General features: G+C 42.0%; 2 protein-coding genes across 3 annotated transcripts in view; one reads left to right on the top strand and one right to left on the bottom strand.

Annotated features, from left to right (window-relative positions):
- The window catches only part of cog1 (component of oligomeric golgi complex 1), a 67,980-nt gene extending 64,084 nt beyond the window's left edge, over positions 1-3,896 (top strand). Inside the window, exon 15 of the mRNA XM_061846162.1 lies at positions 3,646-3,896. Coding sequence (XP_061702146.1) covers positions 3,646-3,780 — 135 coding nt within the window. The 3' untranslated portion in view covers positions 3,781-3,896. The remainder of the gene's footprint in view (positions 1-3,645) is intronic.
- A 2,279-nt stretch (positions 3,897-6,175) lies between these two features.
- gna13b (guanine nucleotide binding protein (G protein), alpha 13b) overlaps positions 6,176-21,671 on the bottom strand; it is a 60,472-nt gene continuing 44,976 nt past the window's right edge. Inside the window, exons 5-6 of one of the 2 annotated variants that reach the window (XM_061847469.1) lie at positions 13,134-13,167; positions 6,176-13,049 (exon numbers count right to left, since the gene is read on the bottom strand). In XM_061847469.1, coding sequence (XP_061703453.1) covers positions 12,796-13,049; positions 13,134-13,167 — 288 coding nt within the window. In that variant the 3' untranslated portion in view covers positions 6,176-12,795. Of the gene's footprint in view, positions 13,168-21,671 lie in introns of both variants that reach the window. The other variant, XM_061847468.1, reaches the window with a different exon arrangement.

Genomic DNA, 21,671 nt, shown 5'->3' with positions numbered 1-21,671 from the left:
GGGATTATTTTCATTTCAGAGGTTACTACGAGACCTACTGCTAAAGTGTAAGTTATATTAGGAATGTTTAAAGTGCTCTACTTACCTAGTGCTTTTTGTTCATGTTCGGGCATGCCAGCTAAAGGAAGGGGGTGTAGATTATTGGTCGTCTCACGTCTCCGAGGTGTTATGGGTTGATCCCTTATATATGTTATCTATTGATGTTGTTCTATCTTTATACCGGTGGCAGTCCACGATACCCTCTCACAGTGTTACATGTCCTCGGACTCCAATAAACGTTCATTGCTACAAAAACCTGTGTGATCTCTCTCTCACACACACACACACACACACATACAAGTGGAAGCAGACACGTTAGCCCAAGCTTCCACAATTCATTCAGAGATTGTGGCGTAACTCGCCCGGGGGTGCCTCTAAATAACATTGCTTTCACCATTTGTCATCCATCCCTCCTAACTTCACTTTGTTAATCAATAACTCGTGTTGTTCTTCCAATTTGGGCCACCTCGGCCTGTTTCCACGGAAACTCAGCTTGGTCTTCTCGACTTTGCAAAGCTCATTTTCCTACTTCCTAAAGAAGAAGCAGACACTTTAGCCCAAGCATCCACAATCATTTCAGAAATTGTGGCGTAACTCGCCTCCTAATAACCTCTTCGCCATTTGTCATCCATCGCTCCGAACTTCACTTTTATTTTGTTCATGGCGATGTCCAGCAAATGACGTTGCGTCGTATTGCTTGTTCTATGTTAATTAATCCATTGCTCTTGTTGTTCTTCCAACGTGGGCCACCTGACCTTGTAGGCTCCCAGTATAACAGCAAGCTCCGGGTTCATTAGCTGTGCTTGTTTATTCACGGCGGTTGTTTTTTCTTTGTAAGCATATCTCTTTGTTGGTGGCATTTTGGGGTGGACCTTAGCCAAACTTAGCACAAAACATATACCGGCATTATGTACCTTCTGGCGGGGTTCCTTTAGCGCCCTCTCTACGCCCAGACTTTGTCCTGTAACTTCCACATGCTGTCCTCTCACAGGTCCGCTTTTCCTTTATATAACTAGCGTGTCACCAGGAAATGCTTCCAGTCGGTTACTAATTTTGGACAACAAATCACGTATAAGGCGCTCCGCATTATAAGGCACCTGTCCATTTTGGAGAAAATTCAAGACATTTAAGTGCGTCTTATAGCTGTAAAAATACAGTACTTGAGTTGTTCCTAACATCTGGTGAAATTTTGTCAAAATGTTTGGAAATAAATTTAAAGAGAAAAATCATGTTAAAAACAGTGGTGCCTTGAGATACAAGTTTAATTTGTCCCGTGACTGAGCTATTACCTCAAGTTGCACTTATATCAAAGCAGATTTTCCCATTGAAATTAATATAAATGCCATTAATTCTTTCCAGGCTCCAAAATGTCACCCCATTTTTTTTATATTTGTATTTATTTGTATTTTTAAATACATGGAAAGAAGGAACTGATTTGATATAGTGTACTTACCTTGAAGATGAGACAACTTTAGTAACAGAAGATATTGGTGGAGGTGGAGGGTGGAGAAGGCAGATGGAGGATCTTAGTGAGGTTGTTTCTCAGTCACTTTCACTCCGTGTCTTTACACTATACTAACTCTGCACTTAATTGCAACAAGTGTTTTTCTTTCACTTTTGATGAACGTCTTTTGTATCATTTCACTTGGCTAGTTGGCACTTACCTTAATGTTACTTCACACTTAATGAACTTAATTGCTACTGTATTTTTTTCCAGTTTTAATTATGTAGGGTCTTTTCTCTTGCACTACTTGTGCCTTTCTTCCAACACATTCTTCTGTCAACAGATGGCCAATTTAAAAAAAAAAACTATCCAAGGAGGTTTGTTTGTGCCTCTTTTTGACTGTTTCTGAAATGTGTAAGGCACGTGTCATTACATAGCACCAAAGTACGACCAGTTGCAAAATATTCTAGATGTTTCTTCACCACAAAGTCCAAAACGTTCACCCACAATGCCAACACTTTCTTTTTTTCTCTCGGTGGTAGAGATAACCTCCTCCTTTGTCTCCTCGTCAGAACTCTACCTCTGCAGTCTTTATGCTGCTGCATTTCTCGGTCCTTTAATTCCTCCATTGTCAGCTTCCCCTTATCTCAATAGCTTCAAAATAATTTTCACAGCCTTGGCTGGCATTATTGACTTGAGTGATTCCTTCTGCTTGAGAATCGTACATATTTAAATACATTAGCTGTAATTATGAGTCCCTTTAAAAGGGTAGAGTGGGAAGGTGTAAAGCAGCCTAGGCTGGCGAATGTGTGGCTGAGCAGCAGCTAGTTGTTAGAGCATTCGGTGTGTGTTGCCGAAGAGTTTAATAAAAATTGACTAAAACCCAGTGATGACTCATTTTCCTCATTGCCCTTCACCCAAGGCATTGCAATATGGTTGACGTAGAACGGTCATAACTCTTTGCCAAGTTGTTCACTTGTCCACCCTGTTTGTGTTTTTCTATTATTTCACATCCATCAACATCATCCTCCTTCTTCTCACCGCTTTCCTTAGCTATTGCTTTCTTGGGGAATACGGTTGAAAATTCACTTGTACTAAATGCAAAATAACAAAATGCGAGCACTGCTGCACAGAGATGCTACCGAGCCAAGGTGCGCCACGGAAAGATCGACTGAAGGTCGAAAAGCTGAGCGGAACCTGTGCGTTTCAGTGTCTTAATGATCATGGCAACATCTAACAGGCAGTTGTTCATAAGTCAAAACCTGGCTGGCAAAACAAAACGAAATATTGTCCCAGCAACGGGTCATATCTCGAAAAACTCACATGTAAAGTTACTCGTATGTCAAGGTAACACTGTACTTACAGTATTTTCAGACACTGTATATCTCATATTCACAAATGTATCTGATCTACACAATTTTTCATATGCATAAACATAACTGTGATTAGCATGTTTTTCAAATCACAAATGTCTGCGATTTACATGTTTTTTTTAAAATTGTGTGCATTTATCAGGACTTATTTGCCAATATTCCATTTTGTTTTAGAATTGTTAGGGGATTTGTTGATCATCTATAAAGAGAGCGAGAGATAGATGGAGAGAGAGAGATAGACTCTGTGACCTACATGTAAATAGATAATCACAAAAATCAGACTGAGGCATTCAATCAGAATTGGATAACATGCAAATCAAGTCATATAGATAGATAGATAGAGAAGGCTGGCACAGTGGAGCCATTGGTTAGAGCATTGGCCTCACAGTTCTGAGGACCGGCGTTCAAATCCCAGCGAGCCTGTGTGGAGTTAGCATTTTCTCCCCCTGCCTATGTGGGTTTTCGTCGGGTACTGCAGTTTCCTTCCACATCCCATTAATCATTGCTGCCACATCAGAATCGTTTTGCCAATAAACAGTATCAGAGATGTACGCTGACCTGTTTAAAAAAAAAAAAAATATGCAATGCGCTGAATCAGTGCAATCATTGAAACGCAGTATAGTGACAAATTGTACACTATACACGTAAAATTTTTCAAGTGCCGTTTTGCCAACTACCTGGGCTTTTTGAAAGAGCAACGCTGCTCAGTGGGCACTCATACTAATCACAGCAGTTAGATTGAATCCTTTTTTGTCTTTCTCATGAGATGTTTTTTCTTTTCTTTCCCAGCCTACTACAACCTCCTCAGGAGTCAGTCAGGAAAGCTTCCGGGCAGGCAGCCTCTTCCAACAGATGGCAGGAGAAGAGGACACAACTTCTCAATCTTTATTTAACCTCAATTGGCTATCGGGCATGAGCAAGTGACCTCTTTTTATACAAAACTATTTAGTTAGTCATTTTGACTTTGTGATCATTAAAGAAAAAGTGTAAAGTTCACTCAATTAAATTGTTCTTTGGAGAGAAGTGTGTATTCTTATGGTTGATCATGAATTATTATGGGACGCAATTATTTTTATTTTTCAATACGTGCAGCATTCTCCACAACGTTGCAGCTGGAGCAAAATTTGATCAATGAAATTTTGCCATGCAAATTTATTTGCATCACAACTGAGTTCTTAGGGCAGGACAGTGGATCAGCTGTAGCGCATTGGCCTCACAGTTCTGAGGTCCCGGGTTCAACCACAACCCCACCTGTGTGGAGTTTGCATGATCTCCCAGTGCCTGCGTGGGTTTTCGCCAGCCACTCTGGTTTCCTCCCACATCTCAAAAACATGCAACATTAATTGGACACTCTAAATTGCCCCTAGGTATGATTGTGAGTGCAGCTGTTTGTCTCGATGTGCCCTGGCTGGCAACCAGTTAAGGGTGTACCCTGCCTCCTGCCCATTGACAGCTGGGATAGGCTCCAGCATTCCCCGCAACCCTTGTGAGGATAAGTGACTATGAAAATGGATGGAGGGATGAGTTCTTGCCCTAGGTTTTATGAACTAAAGCTTCAGACTAAAATGTAACGTATAACACACTCCAATCCCCAGCCCCCCCCCCCCCCAAAAAAAAAAAAAAAAAAGAAAAAATTGCTGAAGGCAAATTCCCAATTTCTGTTAAAGATCATTTGTTTCTTCAAAAATCTAACTTCTTAAGATGGGAATTTAGAAGCTGGAAGCAGCAAACTATAAGAAAATCATACATCTATAAATTAAGCATCCATCCATTTAAAGAATATGTAATTTTAAAAAAATGGATGGATGGATGGATAATGTAACCTGTAAACCATAGCTATAAATTGAAAAAAATATCTATCTTAGCAAGGGAAAGTAAATACTGATGTACAGTAGTTGCATATGTTTAAACAAGCATAGCAGGGACTGTAGCTGTGTTAAGAATTGACTAACGAGCATTTCATTTGGATTTCAGGGTCGGGCGATTGCCATATGTGCACGCAGTTCAATCGGCCTCTTAGTACTGCCTCAATGTAACCAGCAGTGACCAATTGCTCAACTGTATATACTCACTACAATATATCGTGAGTTAAGTGTCATCCCTATAAATATTCTAAAATAGATATTATAATGAAAAATACATAACATTATTCACTTCAATGTCTGCACAAAAAAATAAATATGAGCGGAGAGCGCGTCATCCATCCACAAAGTTGCATAAGTGTCTTTCGACGACATCCAAGTGGTCGCCATATTGGCTGCATCCCCTGTCCATGATGTCATTGAATTCGCCATTGAAAACGCGGTGGACCCTACTATGGGAGACAAACACGCCCCTTCTGACACGGAAGCTCTTTTCGAAGAAAACATCACACTATACACGCAATATTACCCTATTGTTTTGAGCCATATTCAGATGATATATGATCACGGCCAAACCGCCTCCCCGTCCGATCCACTTCCGCGGCGGAGATGAGCCATCGCGGCCCGGCCGACAAGGCTTAGGGTGGTTTATTTTGGGCGCAGAGTCGAGCCACTTTACGGCGTTGTTCATAGCCGCCGCCATCCATGATGAACAACATTGTCGAGCTAGGGCGCTTTACGGCGTTGTCGTCGTACCCGGCATTGTCGGCAGCTTTCTTCAGAGACGCCGCCGTCTGCGAGCCCGACGCACAGCCTTCGCCGGCGAGCCCGACACCGTCTGACGCACACAGACACATTTAGCACACGTGTCATACGTACGCAGATCTTTTGTTACGTTATGAGAGACCGATTACGTGGTCCACCCCACACAATTATTTTTTTTTTAGTAGCTGTATACACACCTACCTGTCATTTGGAACCCACGAAACTGTCGTCCATTCCACCCGTGCAATCCATTTTTCACGACGAACCGGGTCTCTTGTAAACTTATGAATGGTAAATCCATCCTCCCAAGTGTTCAAACAATGTCCAGCAATGCAACGAGCCGGCATTTTGGCTAACACGAAGGAACAACGAGCTACCTTCCCGGAGGTATAACTAAAAGAAACAAACGAGTCCACTTGAGGGCGGTCCTGCCAAGTATGTCACTTCCTGCTTCTTCTCGAAAACAAATCCCTCGAGAGGATTTTCATGGCGGGAGTTACAAAAAGCTGTATACGTCAAAATCATGTTTTGTGGTGAAAAAACGCTGGGTCCATGTCGGCTGCTGTTTTTTTCCATTAATAACATACTAAAAATCGTGCATTTCATGACAGTGGCCCTTTAATGCTAATGAAAACGCCTGTGCTGTCACACTTTATATTAGCAATAGCAATGAGGGGCGTGATGAGAAATAATAAAAACAATGTGGTTTATTAAGGAGCAAAATGGTGAGACATAAGTTAACACTGTACAATGAAAGCTTTGCGAAAATAGTCTGCCAGGAGGAGAAATGTATTACAATTATTTCATATATGATATAGTACAAAAGCTTTATGAAAATTCAAATTTGTGCTGACATGAGGGTTTTGTGTAAATAACATCTTTGTCGATAATGCCATAAACTACCAGTACTCAGATTTGACACAATCAAAACACAGACCAGAATCTTCAACTTCATCCGGAATTACAAGTGAACATCGGCCTCATAATGTTACAGGCATCACAACAGACTCTGAACATAGATTTGGAACAAGTGATGTATCAAGTCTCCATGAGAAATGTGGAATGTTTACTTCTCTGGCATCCACCTGGTCTGATGGCTACTTGGTGGACAAGTGATGGACTTTTAGTCTTTACTGTGGTGGTTTAGAGGCCATACGAGGTTTCAATGTGCTTCAAGTAAAGACCATCTTGCAGCTTTCCAATTCCTATTACAGCTCAGCTACGACTAGGGCATAAACACACTGTACTGTTAGAACTACAACTAGTTGTTGGGACACAGCCAAGTGAAAAGTCGATGCAGAGGGGGGGGGGGTCAAAAAAAAACAAAAACGAAAACTGTCGTAAATACATTTTATAACCAAACAGATGTCATGTTCAGGAAATTTGGTTCAAAGTTTTATAAGGAAACCAAAGAAATCTGAATACATACGGCTGAATCAGAGCAAAAATGTGTTCTGCCATCACAGTTTTTGTAGGGAGAAGGTAAACTAAGAAACAAGTAGTGATTAATTATTTTCTGATGGAATCCAATCAGTAGCACTGTTGATTGAGACTACAATGTTGTTAGACCACACCGTAACGTTACCCATTGATTCCACAAACAACTCCCAAGCAGCACACTGGCATCAAAACAGCAAAAATACCAGTGTAACCAGATAAAGTTATCTTACTGCACTTTTTTTAGGTTTGACTTTTTTTATCTTGGTAAAAATACATGATCCGATTAGGTCAAGGCATACTAATTTAATTGGCACAATACAATAAATTATGGTAATAATCTTAAGACAATACGAATTTCATTGGCAGATTTTTTTGACTGAAGACATTTTATCCCTAAATAAACAAAAAAAGCTTCCAATAGTACAAGATGACTTGATAAACTTAAAATAAAAACGTATTTTTGTATTGCTGAAACTTTTTAAAAAGTTAGAAGTACACTAAGAGGTTTTCACTCGAAGTAAACTAAATTCGCCTGGTAAGATTTTTGCAGTGTAGGAGTTCATAACATTCAGATTTTTTTATTCCATATAAATGTTTTTAAATAACCATTAGTCAATTTCTGATTGATTCTCCCCGTGCCTAATTATTCTTCAATATTAACAAAAACTGTTTTGTGGGTAGAAAAAAGCAAGTACAGCTACCGGCTGTTGGTGTCGGGCCAAAAGCGGCCCTATTTCGAGGTATTGGGTACTAGCGGAGGCCACCGTTATCAGCTATCGACACCAGTAAGTAAGTTTCTTTCGGCTTGTCCTGTGATGGGTCGCCACAGATGAACTCTCATATTTGTTTGCCACAGTTTACACTAACAGTTCATATATATAACAATGAAGTCCTCCTCACCAGTAGTTGGTGCTACGTACTGCGGCGGCCTGACACATTGACCAATCATAACAGACACTGCAAAATAAAAGTCTGTAATTGTGTTAATACAAATTTTATGTATCAAAAGTAATAAATGCTGTGATATTGGCACGCAGTCAATTTTGTCAACAGTCAGTCAATTTTCCCAACAATCAATCAAGGAAACTTAGTTAAATGGACTTTCTTAGTTTTTATTACTGTACTTGTTTTAAAGTAGTTACTTAATTGAAAGAAATAAAAATGTGTGGGAGTTTACATTTCATTTCAAATCCTGATAACATTCCAATAAAAACTGACAGAACTAAAGAGCAATACAAATAAACTACTTGTATATATCTGGCTTTTTAGACATCTGGGCAGTTGCTTATTTTCTGGCCTCCCAACAGTGACTTTTAAATTTAACACTACTTGCCTTGTTTGTTTGTTTTTTGGTTTGTTTTTGCTCATGGAACCTCTTGTTGGAATCAACATGATTTTGTACTTAAACTAACCTGCATAGTTAAAAATAAAAAAATTGAAAACTGCTCAATTGAACAAATGGAATGGACAAGTGGATCCCTGAATTGTAGACAAAATAACTTGTAAAAAAAATAATTTCTTGACAACTTGCAGCCACATTTGGTGACGTGTAGATGTGCAATACATCTTAAAAAAAAAACGAAGTGGGATGATACAACTTTCAACAGTAAAATCAGTTGAGTCTCTGATCACAGTGAAGGATCAAAAAATGGGAATTAACATTGAAATATTACTTGGAGCTCCTGTTTAATGATTCATCATCATGAAGTGGCACCTAAAAACTTAACCTTCAGTTGCCAACGTTTGTTAAGACATGACAGAAAAAAACATTTACAATGTGGATGGCTGCATGGGCATTTAGAAACACAAGAAAAAGATTCATTATCAAACAGATAAGACACTTGTTTGTAACATATATCCTGGCTTTAAGCCTTTGTTTGCAACATATAAGACAAAAAACAAATGCTAACCCTTTTAGAATTAGACGCCATTTAAGTTTTTTTTTTTTTAAACAACATTACGTGACCTTAACTCAGTACCAATACAATCAAGTGGCATCTTGTACATATACAGTATGTTTACAAACATCAGTTAATACTCATAGCCTGAACTAACCGCAGTGGAACCTCCAAATTTCAAAATCTACCGAAATGCTTTGGAAAATCGTCACGTAAGGAATGACAAATTCTGGTTTGGGTTTTCTGTGATGCCACTGCAAAAGTGTACCAGTGATGGCAATGAGGGAAAGTGTGGTATTGATGATGCAACAGGCATTACTACATAGCAGTACTGTACGGGCCGCAAAAGTGATTCACAGGTCTTTTTTTTTTTCTTTTTGCTGCTTGTACAATATTTCGAATGTGTGGTTTTATGATGGTGGGGGCTGGATGGTACATCAAATTTAATCAATAAATATTTTTGATAATTCAAACAAATTAGAAGTCAACCAGTGTACCGAATGGATTGTTTGATTTTGGCAGTCCCAAAGTATTACAAAGTGATACATTGAAGATTTCCTTGTGTTAAAATTTAATGTGGATACTTTATATTCATACGAGGTCACCTTGGTCCCAGATCGAAGCTTTTCCTTCCTCTTCACTACTTTAAAGCCAGAGAAGAAGACGGGAAAAAAAGCTGTTTACCGTCATAGAGTGTAGAGAACCCATAAAAGGAGGTTGCTGGTCCTTACACTTAAAAAACTCAAGAGATTACCAAGAATATTTGCCTGTTTGTAAGTAAGACTGATCTGATTACAATTAAAAAAAAAAAAATTACTTGTTGGGTAAAGTAAGGAAAAAAAAATGCCATTCCATTTTTTCCACTCTGCAAGCAAAAATTAACTTGACAGTGAAAGTACTCGACAGTGAAGAAAACAAGTATTGCAAGTTGCATGTTGCAAGTGTTCTCACTTAGAAATCATGGAGGACTCTTGAAATTTTCACCATAGGTGCATATCCACTGTGAGAGAGATAATCTAAAAAGAAAAATCCAGAAATCAAAATGTATGATTTTTTTAACTATTTATTTGTGTGATACAACTGAAAAAACTGAAGTATTTGAACACCTATCAAAAAGAATTCTGACCCTCAAAGACCTGTTAGTCCGCCTTTAAAAGTCCACCTCCACTGCATGTATTATCCTGAATCAGATGCACCTCTGTGAGGTTGTTAGCTGCATAAAGACACCTGTTCACTCCATAAAATCAGTAAGACTCAAACTTGTAACATGGCCAAGACCAAAGAGCTGTCCAAAGACAGCAGAGACAAATTGTACAACTTCACACGGCTGGAAAGGGCGACGGAGAAATTGCCAAGCAGCTTGGTGAAAAAAGGTCCACTGTTGGAGCAATCAGTAGAAAATTGAAGAAGCTAAACATGATCGATGATCATGATTGATAATCAACATCATCATGATCAACAATCTCAATCGGAGTGGAGCTCCATGCAAGATATCACCTCATGGCGTCTCAGTGATCCTTACAAAGGTGAGGAATTAGCCCAGGACTTACCGACAGGACTTGGTCAATGACCTGAAAAGAGCTGGGACCACCGTTTCCAAGGTGACTGTTGGTAAGACATCATGGTTTGAAATCATGCATGGCATGGAAGGTTCCCTGTATAAAACCAGCACATGTCAATGCCCGTCTTACGTTTGCCAATGAACATTTGGATGATACAGAGGGGTCATGGGAGAAGGTTTTGTGGTCAGATGAGACCAAAATTGAACTTTTTGGTCATAATTCCACTAACCGTGTTTGGAGGAAGACAAATGATGAGTTCCATCCCAAAAACACCATCCCTACAGTGAAGCATGGGGGTGGTAGAAGCATGCTTTGGGGGTGTTTTCCTACACATGGGAGAAGATGGTTGTGCTGTATTAAGGAGAGGATGACCACGGCCATGTATTGTGAGATTTTGGGAACAACCTCTTTCCCTCAGTCAGAGCATTGAAGATGGGTCATGGCTGGGTCTTTCAACATGACAATGACCCGGAGCACATAGCCAGGAAAACCAAGGAGTGGCTCCACAAAAAGCATATCAAGGTTCTGGCGTGGCCTAGCCAGTCTCCAGACCTAATCCCAATACAAAATCTTTGGAAGGAGCTGAAACTCTGTGTTTCTCACCGATGGCCCAGAAAACTGTCTGATCTAGAGTAGATCTGTGTGGAGGAGTGGGCCAAAATCCCTCCTGCAGTGTGTGCAAACCTGGTGAAGAACTACAGAAAACATTTAACCTCTGTAATTGAAAACAACGGCTACAGTACCAAATATTATCATTGGTTTCCTCAGGTGTTCAAATACTTTTTTGCAGCTCTATCACACAAATTAAAATCGCTAAAAATACATACATTGTGATTTCTGGATTTTTCTTTTTAGATTAGCTCTCTCACAGTGGACATGCCCCTACAATGAAAATGTCAGACCCCTCCATGATTTCTAAGTGGGCAAACTTGCAATATAGCAGGGTGTTCAAATACTGATTTTCTTCACTGTACATTATAAAATTGAGTTTGAGTGCAATCAAATTAGATTTGACTGTAATTATTAACCGTAATCAGATTAGTTTTCACTAGAAATAAATGAAAAATCTTAGTTAAGAATTTTAGTTTTTACAGAGTACATTCTCACATCCATCCATTTTCTGAGCCGCTTAACCTCACAAGGGTCACGGGAGTGCTGGAGCCTATCCAAGCTCTCAGCGGGGAGGAGGCAGGGTACACCCAGAACTGGTTGCCAGCCAATCGCAGGGCACATCGAGACAAACAGCCACACTCACAATCACACTTAAGGGAAATTTTTTATGTCTTCAATGAATGCACATTTTTGGGTTGTAAGAGGAAACCGGTGTGCCCGGAGAAAACCCACGAAGGCATGGGGAGAACATGCAAACTCCACACAGGTGGGGCCGGGATTGAACCATGGACCTCAGAACTGTGAGCCCAATGCTTTCCAGCCATGCAGCCTATATTCTCACATTGGTCCCCCCCAAAAATAATACTAAGCAATATCTCGTTGACATGCTCTTCTCTAAGACATGCTTGCTGATTGCCATATAAAACAATTTCAATCTATCTTGATTAAAGAAGTAAATGTAAAGGCCAGTATCATTTGCCATGTTTTGGCAAGAAAAAACATCTTGTTAAGAGATTGATCGCCCTGAGAAACAGAAAATGGGCACTGGACAGTATCACAAGTGGTTGTGGCTGTTGTTTCAACAGTGCCCCCACCCCACACAAGTGAATAAAAATAGTCTAACAGCAGTTATAAATCAAAGTGTAAAACCTATAAAATATAACTTAATGAAAAAAATGCATAGGTACGTACAGTATAAATGTACAGGGAGTTAAGAAAAGGACATTAGAAACTAAGCTACAGATGACATTGGAAATGTATGAGTGTGTGTGTGTGTGTGTGTGTGATTGAGTTTGTCAGGTTGGGGAGCGCTTCTCCGTTCAACAAAAATCCTCAGGCCCAACCCCTATGATGTAATCAAAAGCTATCAGAGAGCAGATGAAAATGGACCATGGAAATGCATGCAAAACCAGGGAGCCAGATGCCCTTTGGCAGCCTATATAGCAACAAAAAATCGAAACAAGGCATTTTGCTCCCTTTCAACAGTGCTCAAAGTAGCATGGTTGGGTAAAGCACTGTGAGATTTTGGACGAATAGTAAGGAATTAAGAGAGCCATCTGTGAGTCGGGATCCATCATTTACAGTGGTTTGAAAGGTATGTTGGCCAATGAAAGCTGTTAGAAGTCAAAGTGAATGTGCTGATTAAGGCAAGTAAGAAGTCATGTTGGTCGTAGTAGTAGTGGCTTCAATATGTAGTCTATAAGATGGGGGGTGGGGGGAGATGAGGTGATGGGCACCTTCAAACCCCAAATCTGTTTTCGTACAACTCTCTTCCCCTCCTCCCTTCTTTTCCTCATCCTCTCACTGCAGCATCAGCTGCTTGAGGTTGTCATGCAGGATGGTGTCCTTAACGTCACGGAACACCAGTCGGATGTTCTCAGTATTGATAGCTGTGGTAAAGTGGTGGTACAGGGGCTTCTGCTGCTGCTCTCGCCGCTTTTTACGGAAACACTCCACCAAGAAGGCCTGCACGTCAGCCAGGCTTTTGGGGTCGCCGGAGAACTCAGAAAAGTAGTCTCTGATGGATACCTCGTTCACTTTTTCCTCCAGCAGGTCTGTCTTGTTCAAGAACAAGATGATGGAGACGTTGTTGAACACTCTGTTGTTGACGATGGTCTCGAAAATGTTGAGGGACTCACTCAGTCGATTGGTTTGCCGGTCTTCCATCAAAACCTGGAGATGGAAGCATGCAGATGTTGGTGTTTAAGTAGTGGACATTTCATGAAAAACTAACTGTTTTGGTGGGCCACACCTCAACTGTGTTAACAGCATCGATGCACAATTGAAACCAGAACCTGACACACACACACACAAAACAGTGGGTACATAAAGTACTCAGACCCCTTACATTTTTCACTGTTATATTGCAGCCATCTAAAATCATTTAAGTTCATTTTTTCCCCCCACATTATTGGACATGCAAGACCCTCTATTGATAGAAAAAAAAATAAACTGCCATTTTTGAAGATTTCTTGGATAAGGAAAACTGAAAAAACACAGAGCCCTAAGTATTCTAAGTGTTCTTTGCTCCTTGCAGATCCTCTCCAGTTCTGTCAGGATGGGTGGTGAACGTTGGTGGTCAGCCATTTTTAGGTCCCCCCCCCCTCCATCTCATATCGCTTTTCCAGGTTGGCTCGCGGAGGCAGTAGCTTTAGCAGGGATACCCTGACTCCCCTTTCCCCAGCCACTTCATCCAGCAATTCTGGAGGGATCCCAGGCGTTCCCAGGCCAGCCGAGTGACATCATCTCTCCAGGCGTGTCCTGGGTCGTCCCTGGGGTCTCTTTTTGGTGGCAAGTGCCCGAAACACCTCACAAGGGAGACGTTCGGAGGCATACGGATTAGATGCCCGAGCCACCTTTTCTGGCTCCTCTCAATGTGGAGGAGCACCAGCTCAACACCAGGATGACCGAGCTCACCCTATCTCTAAAGAAGAACCCGGACACCCTGTGGAGGAGACTCATTTCGGTCACTTGTATCGTAGATCTTTTTCCGGTCACAACCCACAGCTGGTGACCACTGGTGTGGGTAGAGCAACATAGATCGAGTGGTAAATTGAGAGCTTTGCCTTTTGACTTAACTCCCTCTTTACCACAATGGACCGATATAAAGTCTGCATCACTGCAGACACTGCACAGATCTGCCTGTCTACCTCTCGCTCCATTCTTCCCCAAACTCCTGAACAGGCACCACAATACTTTCAATTCCTCCACTTGGGGCAGGATCTCATCTCCAACCTGGAGAGGGCATGTCGCCCTTTTCCGACTGAGGATCATGGTCTCAGATTTGGAGGTACTGATTCTCATCCCAGCCGCTTTACACTCAGCTGCAAACTGCTCCAGTGAGCATTGGCAATCACGGCTTGATGAAGCCAATCGAACGACATTATCAGCAAAGAGTACAGATGTAATACTGAGGCCACCAAACCGGACACCCTCTACCCCTTGTCAGCGCCTAGAAATTCTGTCCATAAGAGTTATGGATAAAATAGGTGACAAAGGGCAGCCCTGGCAGAGTCCAACTTTCACCTGAAATGAGTCTGACTTATTGGCGGCAACGTGGACCAAACTCTGACACCAGTCATACAGGGACCAAACAGTCCGTATCAGGGCGTTTGGTACCCCTAACCAAAGAACCTTCCACAGGACTCTATGAGGGACACGGTCGAAGACCTTCACCGAGTCCACAAAACACATGACTGGTTGGGCGAACTCACGTGCGCCCTCCGAGGGTGTCGAGCTGGTTCACTGCCAGGACAAAAACCACATTGCTCTGCCTGAATCTGAGATTCAACTTCTCGACAGACCCTCCTCTCTAGCACTGACTAGACCTTACCAAGGAAGCTGAGGACTGTGATCCCCTGTAGTTGGAACACACCCTCCGGCCCCCCTTCTTGAAAAGGGAGACCATCACCCCAGTCTGCCAATCCAGAGCTACTGTCCCTGATGTCCATGCAATGTTACAGAGGCGTGTCAACCAAGACAGTCCCACAATGTCCAGAGCATTTGGGAAATCCGGGCAGATCTCATCCACCCCAGGAGTCCTGCGACCGGGGAGCTTTTTAACCACCCCGGTGACCTCAATCCCAGAGATATAGAAGAGGCCGCCTCAGAGAACCTAGACTCGTCTCCCTCCTGCAAAAGCGTGTCGGTGGAATTGAGGAGGTCTTCGAAGCATTCTCTCCTCCGACTGACGTCCCCAATTGAGGTCAGCTGTGCCCAATCCTCAATATACAGTGTGGCGGTGCACTGCTTCCCCCTCCTGAGACACCGGACGGTGGACCAGAATTTCCTTGAAGCCGTCGTGAAGCTGTTTTCCACGGCCTCACTGAACTCCTCCCACAAACGGGTTTTTCCCCTCAGTGACCACCGAGGCTGCATTCAGCTTGGCCAGGTGGTACCTATCAGCTGCCTTGGGTGCCCCACAGGGCAGAGATGCTCGATAGAACTCCTTCTTCAGCTTGATGGCATCCCTCACTGTTGGTGTCCACCGTGTTTGGGGCTTCTGGAGCTCAGGCACAGTGATGTTAGGGCTCCTCTCCCCAAATTGCTCAACTTGGCCTGATGACTAACTGTAGGAACAGTTCTGATCATCCCAAACATTTCAGGAATATCGAAGTCACTGCGCTCTTAGGAACCTTAAGTGCAGAACATTTATTTTATTTTTTGTCACCTTGGTCAGATCCTTCTCTGAGATCTTAAGGCTGTTACTTTGGACTCATGATTCTCATTTGCACTCACATGCACTATGAGCTGTAAGGTCTATATCAACAGGAGTGAGGCTTTCCTAATCTAGTCCAATTAGTACAATCAAACACAGCTGGACTCCAACAAAGGTGTAGAACCATTTCAAGGTTGATCAGAAGAAATGGATACCACCCAAGTTAAATATCTGAATATCTTTCCATACCCAATGTAAAAAGATGATTTTGCCCCCTCGCCATCTTACATGAAATCATACTAAACATTTCTTGTTTAGGTCAATTAGTATAACCAGAATTATTTCTCCCGTGACCCTCTTGTGGATAAGCGGCTAAGAAAACGAATGGATGAATGGATGATTATTTCTGCGTAGTGAATGCCACAATAATGAGAATTTTTTTTCAACATTTTAACTATTTTAATCATTGTCAGATGTTTACATGTAGTAACAGTACTATGCTTTTAAACAATTTGGGAACACCCAAATGATGATGGCATGTCTTTGGATTATTGACAAAATTTGAGTTAATTAGAGAAACACCTTCGGATCTATTTGAACTAGGGACACCTAAAACCCCATGCTTCTTGTGTAACATCAAAGAAATCCATCAAAATGTAAGGAAGATATTTGTAGACTTGCACAAATCTGGTTCATTCTTGGGTGCAATTTCCAGGTGCCTGAAAGTGCCTTGTTCATCTGTTCAAATAATTTAGCCCAAATGTAAACACCATAGAAACATCTAGCCATCATACTCCTTGGGAAAGATATTAGTTGTGTTACCAAAGATTGTGTTTTGGTCCAAAAGGTACAACACAAGAAAAATAGCAAAAGACCCTGTGAAGATGCTGCGTGAAGCTGGTAAGTGTATGTCATTACCCACAGTGATATGAGTACAGTACCGACGTGGGCTGAAAGGCCATTCTGACAGAAAGAAGCCATTACTCCAAAAGGAAACAACAACAAAAAACATTACAGTTTGCAAACACACAGAGATAAAGGCCTTTCTTTTTGGAGACATTTCTGGTCTGATTAAACTAAAAATTGAACTGTGGTGCTATATAGGCCATTATTACATTTGGAAGGAAAGGACAGACGCTTGCATGACTGAGGACATAATTGCCGAGTTTGAAATACATCGGTGGGGTGTTTTTTCTGCAGAGGGGGACAAGTGGAATTTACAAAATAGTGGAATGTCGGAGTTTAAACATAATTTGTTCTTGTGAAATGTTCTATGTCCAAGTTGTTCTACAACCAAAACATTTTTTTTTCTATCGGAACTAATCTAAATGAGTTTAATCTGTTCCCAAATTTCTATTTTAATTTCCATTTATGTAAAAACATGTACATGTACTGCATTTAATCAATAAAAAAATGCATAAACATAAAGCAGCTTACATGCATCTCATTTACCTTTTTTGGTGGGGGGGTGATGGCTTGAGCAGAAAGGAGGAAATGTCAAAGTCACTCCTTCATGATTTGATGGTGTAATTCTCCAGTAGCTTCTCAATTTCTTCTCTTATCTGCGGCATTTGCTTTGTAATTCTAGTAACTCGTTTGGAAACACTAGCTGCTTTTTTTATATTTTTATTCTTTCGGATAGTTGAAATAGTCGACTAAGCCATATGATGCTAGCTAGCAAGCGCCGTAACAAACACACCACATTTCCGAAACTCAAGTAGATCCACTATGGTTCGTTCAACTTTCCTTCGCTGCTGGGAACAATGCAGTCTTTCTTTGGGTCCATGGCAAAGAAAATACTAGAAAAAAAACAAAAAAATAATATTGAGAAGAACACGTAAACGTGTCCGCTCAGACTATGAGCATTCATTGTCTCGAGTATGAGTGATTATTTGACTCGAAGTGAGCAGTAGTTTGTCTTAGCACCACCCCGTGTGGGTTCGGGACCCTTCAGCTTCAGTCGGGTCCCAGGTCAACATAACCGTGCACCAACCTTTTCTTTGGTCTTCCTCTCACTTTTTTGCCTGGCAGCTCCATCCTAAGCACCCTTCTACCAGTATACTCACTCTCTCGCCTCTGAACACATCCAAACCATCTGAGTCTGTTGTCTCTAACCTTGTCTACAAAACATCCAACTTTGGCTGTCCCTCGAATGAGCTGATTTCTAAACCTATCCAACCTCTTCACTCCATATGAGAACCTCAGCATCTTTATTTCAGCTACCTCCAGTTCTGCTTCCTGTTGTTTCTTCAGTGCCTCTAATCCGTACATCATGGCGGGCTTCACCATTGTTTTATAAACTTTGCCCGTCATCCTAGCGGAGACTCTTCTGTCACATAGAACACCAGACACATACCGCCAACTGTTCAAACCCCGCTTGGACCGGTTTCTTCGCTTCTTTAGCAGACTCTCCATATCTCTGGATTGTTGACCAAGTGTTTGAAGTCTTCCACCCTTGCTATCTCTTCTCCCTGGAGCTTCACTCTACCTCATCCGCCCCTCACATTCATGCACATATATTCTGTTTTACTTCGGCTAATCTTCATTCCTCTCCTTTCGAGTGTGTAACTCCATCTTTCTAATTGTTCCTCCGCCTGCTCCCTGCTTTCATCTGCGAATATCAAGGTCCAGGGAGATTCCAGTCTTTTTCACGAGCATCCTCAAGCAAATAATGCATCTGTGGTGCTCTTTCTAGGCATGAAACAATACTGTTGCTCGCAGATACTTCTGTCCCGAGTATAGCCTCCACTACTCTTTCCCATTCATTGTGTGGCTCATCATCTTTATTCCCCTGTAGCTCCCACAGTTCTGAACATTGCCTTTGTTCTTATAAATGGGGACGAGCACACTTTTCCTTCATTCTTCTGCCATCTTCTCTCCCGCTAGTATTCTTTACATCTATTTAGAAGAGTAATGGCACCACTCAACACATTTCCATCTCTATCCTTAATCACCTTTACCTGCTGCACATCCTCCCCATCTCTATCCCTCTGTCTGGCCAACCTGTAGAGATCCTTTTCTCCTCTCAAATAAAACCTGGTGTTCATGTCATCATATGCCTCTTGTTTAGCCTTCGACACCTCTACCTTTGCCCTACGTCGCATCTCAATGTATTCCTTCTGTATCTTCTTAGTCCTCTTCATGTCCCATTTCTTCTTCGCTAATCTCTTTCCTTGGATGACGTCCTGTATTTTGGGGTTCCAGCACCAAGTCTCCTTCTCCCCTTCCCAACCAGAAGGCACACCAATTACTCTTCTGCCTGCCTCTCTGAGTACATTGGCAGTAGTATTCCAATCTTCCAGGAACTCTTCCTGTCCATCCAGAGCCTGTCTCATCTCTTTCCGAAAGGCCACACAACATTCTTACTTTCTCAACTTCCACCACATGATTCTCTGCTCTACCTTTGTCTTCTTAATATTCCTACCCGCAACCAGAATCATCCTACACACCACCATCCCATGCTGTCGAGCTACACTCTCCCCCACCACTACCTTACAACCAGTAACTTCCTTCAGATTACATCGTCTGCACAAAATATAATCCACCTGCGTGCTTCTACCTCCGCTCTTGTAGGTCACACTATGTTCCTGTCTCTTCTGGAAAAAAGTGTTCACCACTGCCAATTCCATCCTTTTTGCGAAGTCCACCACCATCTGACGCTCAAAGTTCCTTTGCTGGATCCCTTATTTACCCATCACTTCTTCATCGCCCCTTTCCTTCACCAACATCTCCATTACAATCTGCACCAATCACGACTCTCTCTCTCTCTCTGGGATGCTCAGGACTACTTCGTCTAGTTTCTTCCAGAATTTCTCTTTCAACTCAAGGTCACATCCTACTTGTGGGGCATAGCCGCTAATCTATCTCTCTCTATCATAGCCCATCTCGTGCATCTTCCTCACCAACACCCAGAGTCTTCATGTCCTCCCTCACAACATCCACCAAACTTTTTTTTGGTCTTCCTGTCGGTCTTTTGCCTGGCAGCTGCATCCTCAGCACTCTTCTATCAATATACTCACACTCTCGCTTCTGAACATGTTCAAACCATCCAAGTCTGCTCTCTCTAACCTTGTCTCCAAAACATCCAACTTTGGCTGTCCCTCTAATGAGCTCATTTCTAATCCTATCCAACCTGCTCACTCCGAGCGAGAACCTCAACATCTTCATTTCTACTACATCAAGTTCTGCTTCCCGTTGTTTCTTCAGTGCCACCGTCTCTAATCCGTACATCATGGCCGGCCTCACCACTTTTTTATTGACCTTGCCCTTCATCCTAGCGGAGACTCTTCTGTCACATTGAAAACCAGAAACCTTCAGCCAACTGTTCCACCCCGCTTGGACTAGTTTCTTCACTTCTTCTTCTGACCTCTTCTGTACTTTTCCACGAGCATCCTCAAGGCAAATAAGGCATCTGTGGTATTCTTTCCAGGCATGAGACCATACTGTTGCTCGCATATACTTAATTTTGACCTGAAGCTAGCCTCCACTACTTTTTCACATAACTTAATTGTGTGGCTCATCATTATTCCTCTGTAGTTTCCACAGCTCTGAACATCACCTTTGTTCTTAAAAATGGGAACTAGGACACTTTTCCTCCATTCTTCTGGCATCTTCTCTCCCACTAGTATTCTATTGAATAAGTTGATCAAAAACTCCACAGCCACCTCTCCAAATTGCTTCCATACCTCCACTTGTATGTCATCAGGAACAACCATCTTTCCATTTTTCATCCTGTTCAGTGCCTTTCTAACTTCCATCTTACTAATCATTGCCACTTCCTGGTCATTCACACTTGCCTCTTCTACTCTTCCTTTTCTCTCATTTTCTTCATTCATTAACTTCTCAAAGTACTTTTTCCATCTAATTAGCACACTACTGGCACCAGTCAACGTATTTGCATTGCTATCCTTAATCACCTTTACTTGCTGCACATCCTCCCATCTCTATCCCTCTGTCTGGCCAACCTGTAGAGATCCTTTTCTCCTTTTTTCGTATACAATCGGGTGTACATGTTGTCGTATGCCTCGTTTAGCCTTCACCACCTCTACCTCTTCCCTACGTCACATTTCAATGTACTTTCACCTCTCCTCAGACCTCTCCCTGTCCCACTTCTACTTTGCTAATCTCTTTCCTTGAATGACTTCCTGTATTTTGGGGTTCCACCACCAAGTTTCCTTCTCCGCTTTCCTACCCGAAGACACCCCAAATACTCTCCTGCCTGCCTCTCTTAAAACCTTGGCAGTAGTATCCCAGTCTTCCGCGAGCTCTTCCTGCCCGTCTAGAGTCTGTCTCACCTCTTTCCGAAAAGCCACACAACATTCTTCCTTTCTCATCTTCCACCACATGATTCTCTGTTCTACCTTTGCCTTCTTAATCTTCCAACCTGCTACCAGAGTCATCCTACAAAGCACCATCCAATGCCTTCAATCTACACTCTCCCCACCACTACCTTACAGTCAGTCACCTCTTTCAAATTACATTGTCTGTGCAAAATATAATCCACCTGCGTGCTTCGACCTCCACTCTTGTTGGTCACTCTATGTTCCTGTCTGTTCCGGAAATAAGTGTTCAACACTGCCATTTCCATCCTTTTTGTGAAGTCCACCACCATCTGACCCTCAAAGGTCCTTTGCAGGATGCGTTACTTACCCATCACTTCTTCATCACCTCTGCTTCCTTCGACAACATGTCCATTGAAATCTGCACCAATCACAATTCTCTCTCTGACTGGGATGCTCAGGTTTAGCTATCACATTATACACAATACCCTCAATTTCAAATGTTGTCCTCATTACTCGATCTGATACTATATTCATCTCCAAGACATTCTTAGGAGCTCTTCCTTTAAAATAACTCCTACTCAAGTTCTCTTCCCATCTACGAAATGGTAAAATAATTTAAACCCTGCTCTGAAGCTTCCAGCCTTACTCCCTTTCCACCTACTATCTTGGATGCACAATATATCCACCTTTCTCGTAATCATCATGTCAACCAACTCCTGCACTTTTCCTGTCATAGT

The sequence above is a fragment of the Syngnathoides biaculeatus genome, chromosome 16 (assembly GCF_019802595.1).
Source record: "Syngnathoides biaculeatus isolate LvHL_M chromosome 16, ASM1980259v1, whole genome shotgun sequence".
Classification (NCBI taxonomy): domain Eukaryota; kingdom Metazoa; phylum Chordata; class Actinopteri; order Syngnathiformes; family Syngnathidae; genus Syngnathoides; species Syngnathoides biaculeatus.
This window is presented reverse-complemented; position numbering and strand designations above follow the sequence as displayed.